This window comes from Teleopsis dalmanni, chromosome 1 (genome assembly GCF_002237135.1).
Source record: "Teleopsis dalmanni isolate 2A chromosome 1, ASM223713v2, whole genome shotgun sequence".
In the NCBI taxonomy this organism is placed as follows: Eukaryota; Metazoa; Arthropoda; class Insecta; order Diptera; family Diopsidae; genus Teleopsis; species Teleopsis dalmanni.
In genome coordinates this window covers 31651608-31662870 of record NC_051846.1, presented here as the reverse complement: position 1 = coordinate 31662870, position 11263 = coordinate 31651608, and the positions used below count along the sequence as shown (strand labels likewise).

The window sequence follows — 11263 nt, the reverse complement described above, 5'->3', positions numbered from 1 at the left end:
TCTAAAAATTGTAGTATGAAAAAATTACATCATTAACACCTATTCAAAAATATCCTTTCTATCCACTTACCTCAAATCGTAACCAAATCAGTTGTTCGAAAAGCAATAAGCCAAGTCTACGAATAACGAGTCGTTGTTAACTGGCAAACAATGGCAGATGAGTGCACAATTGTGTTGACGATTCGTGACTATTTATACATAAAACGTGAAATTAGCAAAAAAAGTCACAATAACTAAAATAAAATAAAAATTTTATTTAAAATTGTACAAATTGCGGGCATACAATTTGGAATTCAATTTTTGTCAATTTATAGAAGTGCGAAATGAGTTCAACAACAAAAACGGCCACCAGCGTTGCACTATTGGCGTTAACTAGCAGCAACAAATATTTAAACAAATTCGTTAATAAAAAAAATATTTATTTATATGTATAAATATTTTTAATGAAATAAACATGCATACCCCACTGACCGGTCTAGAACACATACTTAACTTCAACATTTAAGGATACACACGATCAATCAAATCGATCGACAAATCAAATTGAAGAATTTGTTAACAAATACTTTCATTCGAATTCTAACTGACAGCTAAGATCTCAATTCTGTACATAGATATGTATCTAATAGTTTGCATTACTATCTGAACATTATCAATAAAATTACACTCAAGTGGTTTCTCTGTATCCGCGCGATCATTTTTTATTTTTAACACTTCAACTGCAATGAGCAAAGCTGTCAACTTACCATAAAAACTGGAGAATTTTAATTTTCTTGGATTTTTTTTGACCGGCTTTTCCATTTGGAAAATATCTTTTTGATAATCACAAACTTAGCAAAAACAACATTTATCTAATTAATTGTCGGAAGGTCAGCTGTGTCTCGTCATAAACTTGAAAATAACTGATTTGGTTATTTTTCTCTGTGATGATACATTAAACTAGAACGACTTTGCTGACAGGTCTAATCGATTTGGTCTGTTGGAAAATAGTTGCAGAAAAATGCCAGTAATTTGTTTTGAAGCTTAACTAGTACAAGTTCAAAATTATTTACAAATTATATAAATTTGTGATCAACAAATAAAGCAATGATCGTGAACATGAAAAGGTTACCACTTCACATCCACTCAAGGTTCCTTCAACATTTGTTGACATTTACTGACAAAGTGTGGCTAAATGGAAAAGCTAATGTTTTTCCAATCTTTTTTTTTTGGAAAAACGGTATTTTTGTATTTTTTTAATTTTGAGTGAAATGTTAAAATTTATTATAATAGGTCTGTTCCACGAGCTACTCATAGTAAAACATGAGTAAAACAGAAGTAAAATTTACACAAAAATACTTGAAAATTTGCTAGTGGAACGCGCTTGTGTATACACAGTGTTTACTCAAAGTTACTATAAGTAGCTCGTGGAACAGACCTAATCATAGCTTCTTTTTATTCTTTCATATATATCATTCAATACATTCCATAAGTAATTGTATTGATATTTTCAACAGTTGCCCTTTGTTTCCGAAACAGAGCTAATGAGAAAAATTTTTTGAACTGAAGATTGAAAGTTTTGGATTTTAAGCATATGGAATAACGTTATGAATTTCATAAAGTGCTCTTAGGACAAACATCTCCGTACTTAAGGACATACCTAAATGTAATAACCAAAACGAGGAGGATCGTCTACTCGTTGGGTAAAATAATTGCAACGGTGTCCGGAGAAATAGATACATATAACACAATATTGACCAAAATAGTGTACCGTCAAAACTAATGAAGGAGGACATCTAATCATTGGGTGAATCAGTTGCAACATTTGATAAGAAAAGAGATACACACAACATAAGATCACACAAAATTAAACAAAATAGCATACCGCCAAAACCAAGGAAGAAGGTCGTCTACTCGTTGGGTGAATCAATAGCAAAATTTGATCGAAAAAGAGATACACACAACATAAGAACGAGAAAAATTGCGTACTGCAAAGAATAATGAGCATTTAATGATAGACCACTTCGCTTTGTCAAGAGTATAGAACTTATAAAAAAGACTACTACACCAAGTCAAATTTTTTCAATGACGATCTATCACCACAGGGAAGTACGATATTTAAATTTGTTTCCTGTCGAATTTACGATGTTACGAATCCCATAGGGTGCTCTCAGAAAGAACATATTCGTGCTTGAAAAAAATCTTTAAAATAAATGTAATAGTAGAATACAAACAAGAAGATCGTCTACTGGTACCATGATTGGTACCATTGTTCGAAAAAAAAGATACACACAACGGGATATAAAACGAAATAAAGTACAGCAACGAATAATGCGCATTTATAACAAGTACTTCGCTTTGTTAAGAGCAACGGACTGGAAAAAGATACTAGGACACTACTAATCATCATCATCAGTACCATTACAGCTCGGGGTAAGCTTTAGCTGCATCAATGAACTTTCTCTATTCTGCTTTGTACATTGTTTATATTGTTTATTTTTCTGATGTGTTCGATCCCGCTGTGGAGCCATTTTATTTGTGGCCAACTTCTGCTGCGGTTGTTATAAAGCTCGGTCTATCATCCAAAATTCTCATGACGTCTTCGATCAATCTCAAGCTCTGCGACTTTGCAAACTTTATAACATCTTCACCGTTACAAAGTTGTAGTAGCTTTGCATTCGTGCGCCGACAAAGTTCATTGTGGTTTAGATTGTAGGATTATCAATCTATTTCAGTACCTTTCTTTTGAAAGCTCTGATTTGGCTTTTATCTGCCGTCGTTAAAGTCCATGTTTCGATCTCGTAATATAATATCGGGCGAACGATTGCCTTGTAAGGGTGTAGTTTGGCACTTGTGGTCACGATTTTAAATTTGAAGTTTTCGCGTGTCCGTAATAACTTCTGCTTGCTGCCACAATTCTGTCTTGGATACAAACACTGATGTTTACGTATTGCTATTAATGAGGATACCCAGGTATTTGGAGCTTTCAACGTCTTCAAAAATGAATTCACCAACTTGAATGGGCTCTAAAATTCGGCTGTGCGTGCGTCTTCCACATATTTTGTTTTTTTTTTATGTTGAAGCTATTTGAGCCAGTGCACTTGAGCACTTTTACTCTTTATTAACTCGAGGTATCTTCAAAACCCTCTTTATGCCTTGGCTGGATTAATGTTTGTCACTTCATCATATTAAGCAATAATTGACCTTAGATCTGCATACCTCCTTGAGGAGCCTGTAACGATTTTAAGATTCAATAACGAGGTGTTGGTAAGTAAGTCAGTTTTCACAAATAATTTCAGGGATCTATTTTTTGATCGGATCAATCTTGAGGTCCCTGGGGATGTCATTCGTCCTCTCGTTCTCGTTAATGTTTAGTCCCGCTAATTTAGCTCTGAATTGTATGTCGATTAACTTTTCTTTGAAATAGTGTAGTGACCTGCTTAAGATCAATAGTTAATGACTATAGGCAATAGTCAGTGATGATTTGTTGAATATGTTCCCTGTTACCACTACCAACTCATTAGCACTCCATTTTTAATTTCAAAAGCAACTGTTAGACTATCATGCACCATCACCTTTCAGTAGTACGCTTCTAGTACTAGTTAAATTTCTTTAATGACGGAATCTATCTATCATAGTGAAGTATAATATTTAGACTAGTCAAGCTTCCGTTGTTTTTGCGATTAGTTAGCTTATACTCTCACTGACCCTAACTTTAATTTATCTTGAATCACATCTGAGTTATATTTTTAATACTCATATTACATTATAAGGTAAATTTGTATTCTAATGGATTTACAAGTACATAGATAAACAAATACATTTACTAAGAGTTATGATACTGCTCAATAGAATCAGAGTTAACACAAATTTTAAGATTATGTACGCTAAAATGATTTGCGACCTTTTAACAATTTTTTACCGTCTTCTTACTTTTTTATCTGATAAACAATTTTTGCACCAAAATAATCAATTGTGCAATTGGATATTTTTAATCAAAATAAATTGTTTTCGTTAGTTTGTTTGACATTGATTTGCATTGCACTTAAATTTTTAATATAAAGTTTTAATAAAATCTCAAAAAAAAGAATGCCCAAAATTTGCAATATAAAATTTCAAAGGTTAACGTACGTCGGTGACGCAAGCATATCAAATGTAAATTGGATTTGTGTCTTGCATTTAAACTAGATCACGTCAATTTTACACGAAAATAACGATTCATTTATTTGTTTTTATTTAATTTTGTTTCAATTTTATTTGCAGAAAGTACAAATCAATATAAGTAATATATATATATAAATACTTTAATAATATATGTGATATTTAATATTAACGCGTAATTATAAAACAATCCAAAACAAATGTTGTTTTATATTTTTTTTAAAAATATATATTATATATCTTAAATGATAATAAATGAAGCATTTAAATGCTATTGTATTTAAAGCAGCTTTTCAATATCCTTAGAAATATCCATTGGATCAGTTGTGGGTGCATAGCGATTGATTGGAATGCCCTCTTTATTAACTAAAAATTTAGTAAAATTCCATTTAATACCACTGCCCAAAGTGCCAGTTTGTTTAGCTTTCAAGTATTGATATAGTGGAATCGCATTGGCGCCATTCACATCAATCTAAAAAAAAATTTAACAAATTATTTTATTTATTTAAAAAATATTAAATTAATTAAGTTGGTACATTGATTTGAAAATGACGAAATTTATTATTTATAAGTTAATATGTATGGATGTCCATTTTATTGATATTAACTTAGAAAACGTTTTAGTTATCACCGATGGTATGGCTAAAGACCTATTTTTAAGAATCGTTCAATTCTTAAGTCAATTCACTTAACTAATTTTACTAGCTAGGCTTCCTACATCTCTATATAACAATCTATAAGTTTATATTTCAAATTAACGAGCCGGTCTAATTCTTAAAGATCCATTTCAGTCTTTTTACTACCTATTAACCTATATAGGCTTGCCACGGAAACCATTCTGCTATTTAAAGAGGTCGTACTCATTAAGAGCAAGAGCCAACACAGTTATGATATAATAAGGATCTTAAAATTGATCCAAAATCAATAGACTGCCGCCCAAATTTTTAAAAATTCTTTGTTACATAGGCGCGATGATCAACCTGCATACGTGACTGCTAATACGATTTACACTTGAATATATAAATTAGTCGGTCATTACAGACGTGAGTTGTCCTTCATCATGTCCAATAACCTTTTCCAGCCAACCCAATTAGTTCATGCATTCGTATAACATGATCAAACCAGCGAAACTGTTGAAGTTTTATACACTTAACCATATCTATGTTGCGGTATAGTTCATACAACGTTACCAACGCATATAGGTAAGACAATAGATATTTCGAAAATTTCTTCTCTTGAATGCTCCAAATGCTACCACTGTTTATTATTCTCCATACTTCTGTGTGATTTTTGTTACAAGTATTTTAATACTTACAAGTATTTTGAAAATTATCACTTTAATATATTTTAGTTGAGATATAAGAATATGATAACCAGCCAGTTCTTGCTTTTGAATTTTGTGATAGTTCTGAATGCCAACTTTTTTTGAATATTGTTCTCTATTGTTTTGTGTTTTATATATATTAAAATGTGATCTCAAAAATGACTGCCTACTATCAATATAATCATGTTCCAAACCTTATATACAGCATAAGTTTCACTCTCTATTTCCTTACCACTGTCAACTTCTTCTATGCGTAACACATTCATTAGAATTACATCCTATACGTCTCTGACTAAATTTCCATTTTTGTTACTATAGGTGTAACGTGTGTCATTCCACCATTCTTAGAAAAATCTACTTAATTCATTTTCGTAGTAAACAGCAAACTATTAATGGAAGTTATGAGGGCAACTTGATTGACGTAGACGAATTGCTATAGGATTTAAAACTGGTAGAATTTGTAAATATTCTTAATTTTGTTAATTGTCATCATCTTATGTTTGGTGTATACTATTATTCTCAATTGTTCCTTGTATTTTCGAGAAATTAATAAGCTAACATGACGTGCGATAGTTTTAGCTGTGCTCTAATTCGAGATTTGAGTTTGGATTCGAAGTACTCCAATAGAAAATGTATTTTATTTTAGCAAATGTAAAAACACAATATAATATGTTCCAAGAACGGCCAGGTCTACGTCCTGGAGGTACTCGACAATTTTGACAACCAAGTGCTATTTACTGTGTGTAATCCCCCAAAGGGACTACACAATCTCCGCGAGCTACAACAACAAGAATATGATTGACAATTTTCAAGCGAATCCCTGCACTCGAAATGCTTGAACACTAGAATTTTTGATGCTCAAATCAGTTTGAATAATATTTGAAGCACTACATATGTACAGTTAAAATAGTGTTTTGAAATCAATGTAAATAACACCCATAACCAATGTATAAATATAATTTTATATACCTTTTGGAACACATCTCCAATATCTGCTTTGGCATCACGTAAATGACATACCATTGCTTCACCATCACCTTCTGGCATCTGTGAACCAAACTGATTACAAGGGAAATTCAAAATTTTCAAACCCTTTTCCCCATATTTTTCCTTTAAGTCGGTCAATTTCTTATAGTTATTCTTGGTCAAGCCACATTGTGAGGCAATATTCACAATCAACACAACATTTCCTTTGTATTTATCCAGAGACACGTCATTGCCAAAAGAGTCTTTGACAGTGAAGTCATAAATAGAACTGGCGTTTTTATAATCAGTTGACATGTTTTCTAGCTGTAAATGTAAGAAACAAAAAGTGAAATTAATTAAATATAAAATTTATACAATAAATTAACATAATTAAAAGAAATGTACAAAGAATTGTTAACACAAAACAGTAACGCACTAAGAATACGAAAGTCGTTAGTAGAATAAATAGATTAACTTTTAATTTTGATATGTGAAAACCTCATTGAAGTCAATTCTAGTAAAAAAAAACAAGCAAGGACACATTTACTCACATCGTCAGATTTGTCACCCTTAGACGATGTTTCTTTAGCTAACGTTGCTGATTGACTGGCAGCAGTGGCACAACTAACTGTGCTTATAGGCAAAAGGACTAAATATACGCGTCTATTTGCGGTTCTTGTTAGGATATGCGAAGGCAATGTTGCTGGCTGGCCTTTGACTTGATTTTTGCTGAGATAGCGTTGGAATTGTTTTTGATGATTCAATTGTTGATACTGCCGAGTATAGCGTGTACATATATTGCGTTCTTGATTTATTACGATTCTAAGTACATCGGCTTTGAGAACGGCAAATTGACCAATTTTTTGTAATTTTTCCATTCTAGCTACTAAACTGTAAATTGTTAAGCATAGAATAAATTATGCATAATTAGCATTACTCGAGTAAGTCAATAAAAAATTTATACTGTGAGCTTAAAAAAATGATTCAACAGTTTGTAATTTAACATTCTAAGGAGTAGATGGAATGGGTTATATCCAAGGTTTTTTATAGGTCATAAAGGAGTAAATAAAATTTATTTTATTTTGCCTAAATTAAATAAATAATAATAAAATCCCTAACCAAGTCTACCAAAGAATTAAGTAGACTATTTTTACTTAATAAAATTAAATACTAAAATTAATTTATTTCCTCTAAATGTTAATAAAACTAAAAGATAACATAAGAAGCTGCTCCCAATGGAGCGGAGTATTGCGCTCCATTGGGAGCTGCTACCCCGTTTATTCCTATTCCCAAGTAATGATTGATTAGTAGCAAAAATTAAGAACTTTAACATTTAAGGATTAATGTGTACAAAGTGCACAATTTCCGTCAAACCGGCGGATTTATGTATTTATGAACTCATACAGAGTATAGGGTATATACAGATTATAGGGTATATATACAGAGTATATACACACATGTTCTCATAGGTACAAACATGTTCCTACCATAACATTCGATAGTCAGCGAGTGTTCTAAGTTAGTGCCGCGATCGTTATGGATTTTTGTACATAAAAAATATTTGTTTCTAGAGCCCTGAGGATTATATTGCAGTAACGTTTTTATAAGATCATACCATAGATCACCGGTCATTTTTTCGTGATTACCGGTAGCCTGGCAAAAGACATATTTTTAAGTATCGTACATTTCATAAGTAAATTCATTTCACTAATTTTACTAGCACTGGGCTTTCTATATCTCTGAATAAAAATCTTTAAGTGTGGATTTCAAATTAACGAAGACTGTCGCGAAGACTGTCAATTAACATCAATTACTATTAAAATAATTTTTTTTTATTTTTAATTAGTAAAATTTTTGGTTAACCATATAGCTGTTTCTAATATAGCCAAATACCTATCACTAACGATTTTTTGGATCTTATATTCTTATCATATTCGTAAATAATTTTATGAGACTGCAAGTACCAAGGATTAAACTTGTGCCCTGTTAAATTAAAAGCCCAGATTCAGTATTAATTAATTTGTATTTTTCTAACCTGGAGTTTTGTTTATTTGGTGCAAAAGGTAATCATTAACAAATTTACTTGCTGTGTTATTTTAGAACGAATTTATCACCAGCTATAGAATAATTGAATTATTATATTATAATATAATAATAATATAATATAACAATATTATAAATTAATTGAATTAATTTTCTTTTAATTATTAAATTTCAGCAGTGTTATTTTTGTAGAGATATTATGTTAATTATTCCATATGGCATATAATAACAATCGTAACGCCTTTTAACAATTGAACAATAATTTATTAGAGAAATTGTTTTATTAATATATTGATTAAATTTAACCACTAATTTTAGAAACATTTATTCTGAACAGCAATAAGGTAATTATATGATGAAATTGATATCCTTATAAATTATAATAATTATCAGGCAAGGCTTGCATTAAATAATTACTCTAAGGAAATGGCCATGGCCAGTGTGTTGTACATGGTAATTTAGTTTGATATATTGATTTTTTGAAGTGAGTGTATTTTACTATTCTTTATGTATATATTGAAAGTTAAAAATAAATCCACAACTGTGGATGACGCAAAATTCCCGCCACTTCTGAAAATAATTACTTCTAAATAATGAAATTAAATTTTTTTATTCTAATATGTACATATATTTATTGGACGTATATTAGATGGAAAAAAAAAAATTTAGTATAAGATTTGAACAGTTTTGCAGATTTGTAAGGTCTAAATAATTTATCAAAGGTTCTTCAGAGATTACCATTAAAGATTCTTTACACAATTCTAACCCTTTTTCTAGTTTAATACTGATGAATCGTTTCATATATAAACAGACGGTTCTTCTTCTTCTTTACTTGATAAATTGTGATTTAGTGTCTGAAACAATTTTACTTAATGTGTTTGACCACTTGGATGATCGACTGTAATAAGAGCTCCGTTAAATTCTGATAATAAGTTATTCAGATGATTTCATAGAAGTATAGTTTGAAGCTCAGTATATCTTAGACTCTACCGTTGTAACAATATAACCGTTGTAAAATATAAATTTGTCCCTCAGTTGACTGAGCAAATATAATAATAAAAACTATTGAGACAGAATAAAATCCCTTAAAAAGAAACAAATTTCGCTGTGGTGTTGAAAAACAAAATTGGAAAGACTTCTTCAGTATCATAGATATGTATTAATTTGAAGAACATGTAAATTCTTTTATTTTGAAAATTATCATACACAAATGAATAGTGACATATGCTTAATGTGTTTAATAAAACTTGACTTAGTGTCTAAAACACTTTTAGTAAACAAAGACTGTAATCACTTAAGTAATTCACTGTAATTTGTGTTTAATTCAGAAGGGATATTAAGTCATTGAAATGATTTTGTAAACAGCATATTACGAAGTCCAGAATATCTCCAGGCAGAATATAGATTACACTTGTTTAAAGAATGTTAGCATGAGCATTCAGAGATTAAATAATTTTGGTGCACATCATACATCAAAATTATTTTTCAATGTTTTCGATTCTTAAGGTTTTGTATATATCTTTATTCGTGACACACCATCAGCGCTGTTAGTATAGTAGTGACATATACGTGTAACTTTGAAGCTTTGAATCTCAACGTCCAGTAAATTTAAAGGGATTCTAACAGTATTACAATGCTTCTCACAACCTTACGAAAATAATTTTTACTTTTTTATACTTATTTTTTATGATTTCTCATAAAAATTATTTTAATATGCTTTATAATCTAATACTTATTAATTAACTATAAATTATTACAACAATTTTTCTAAGTTTACAAAGAACAAAAGGTTTCTATATTTGTCATTAGTATTTATCTAATATCAAAACACAAATATGTAATCCATGACCAGCCTAATACAATATTACACTGTGAATATTACAAAATACACAATATTAATTACTCATTATAAGTACATGGTAAACACAACTGTAAACACTTATCAGATATTACGACCCGTATCTGATATGGTTACATTATTTATGGAAGCACAAACCGCAGTGGCGTATCTAGGAGGGAAGAAGTTATAATCCCACTGTTCCTTCATAGTGTAATCTACAGACAGTACATTGCGCAAACAATGTCAATAAATATGTATTTTTAAGTTATGTATACCCTCTGGTATTATCCTAACTACGCCACTGACAAATCGGAAATTAAAAAATATTATTGATATAAATCAAGTCTTTAGAAGCCAATCATGCATGCTTTTCTCTTTGCTTTAAATATTTATGTGAATAATCTTATCTTATAAAATTTATTGTAAAAATAGAACAAAAATATGATTAGATATTTAAAAGGTAAATAATTTCGACAATTACTTGCACGTAATAGTAATAATAAGTTCCCAACGCTGTAACTAAGGCACCGATTAAGAAATGAACAAGTGAACTGGCCATGACACTATTAAACTTAAATTTAAATAAATCTTTTAAAATTAATGAATAATTTTGCACAAAATTGAATAAGTTTTATTATCTTAAGATTATAAATAACTCAAGAATTTCAACACAATTTTTGCACTATCATTGTTTTTCAGCAAATCAGTTCAAAGTCCACAAAAGGTTTCTTGCCTTTCATCGTTTAAAATTGATAATTGAAATGATTCATAATTGTATATTTTTTATATTCATAGTTGTTTAAGTATTTCTATATATATTTCGTAATTTTAAAATTATCTTACATTATTGATTAACAAGGAAGTCCAAATAAGAACAAAATTCCGACCGGCACAGAATCCAAACACAAATGTTTTTATTTTCACTGAGCGTTGCCATCTTATAGCATTTT

The 11263-nt window shown here is 30.1% G+C and overlaps 1 protein-coding gene across 4 annotated transcripts; it reads right to left on the bottom strand.

Annotated features, from left to right (window-relative positions):
• Positions 1–4321: 4321 nt before the first annotated feature.
• On the bottom strand, positions 4322–11263 carry LOC119671967 (probable phospholipid hydroperoxide glutathione peroxidase). Of its 4 annotated transcripts, none has more exons than XM_038082886.1 (4): positions 11157–11246; positions 10795–10884; positions 6434–6754; positions 4322–4612 (listed from the first exon to the last, which is right to left on the bottom strand). In XM_038082886.1, the coding sequence occupies exons 2-4, from the start codon at positions 10870–10872 to the stop codon at positions 4421–4423; spliced, it is 591 nt and encodes a 196-aa protein (XP_037938814.1). In that variant the 5' UTR covers positions 10873–10884; positions 11157–11246; the 3' UTR covers positions 4322–4420. The 4 variants fall into 4 exon arrangements, with proteins under 4 accessions (XP_037938814.1, XP_037938812.1, XP_037938813.1 ...); XM_038082884.1 differs by lacking the exon at positions 10795–10884 and adding an exon at positions 6982–7321 and having other exon boundaries at positions 11157–11243; XM_038082885.1 differs by lacking the exon at positions 11157–11246 and adding an exon at positions 6982–7321.

Bases quoted from the DNA above. Each gene is read 5' to 3' on its own strand.
- LOC119671967 (XM_038082884.1), bottom strand. From the start codon at position 7,308: ATGGAAAAATTACAAAAAATTGGTCAATTTGCCGTTCTCAAAGCCGAT. The intron at 6,755-6,981 runs GTGAGTAAATGT...TTACATTTACAG, and splicing joins AGGGTGACAAATCTGACGAT to CTAGAAAACATGTCAACTGA. The intron at 4,613-6,433 runs GTATATAAAATT...ATTTTTTTTTAG, and splicing joins TTGGAGATGTGTTCCAAAAG to ATTGATGTGAATGGCGCCAA.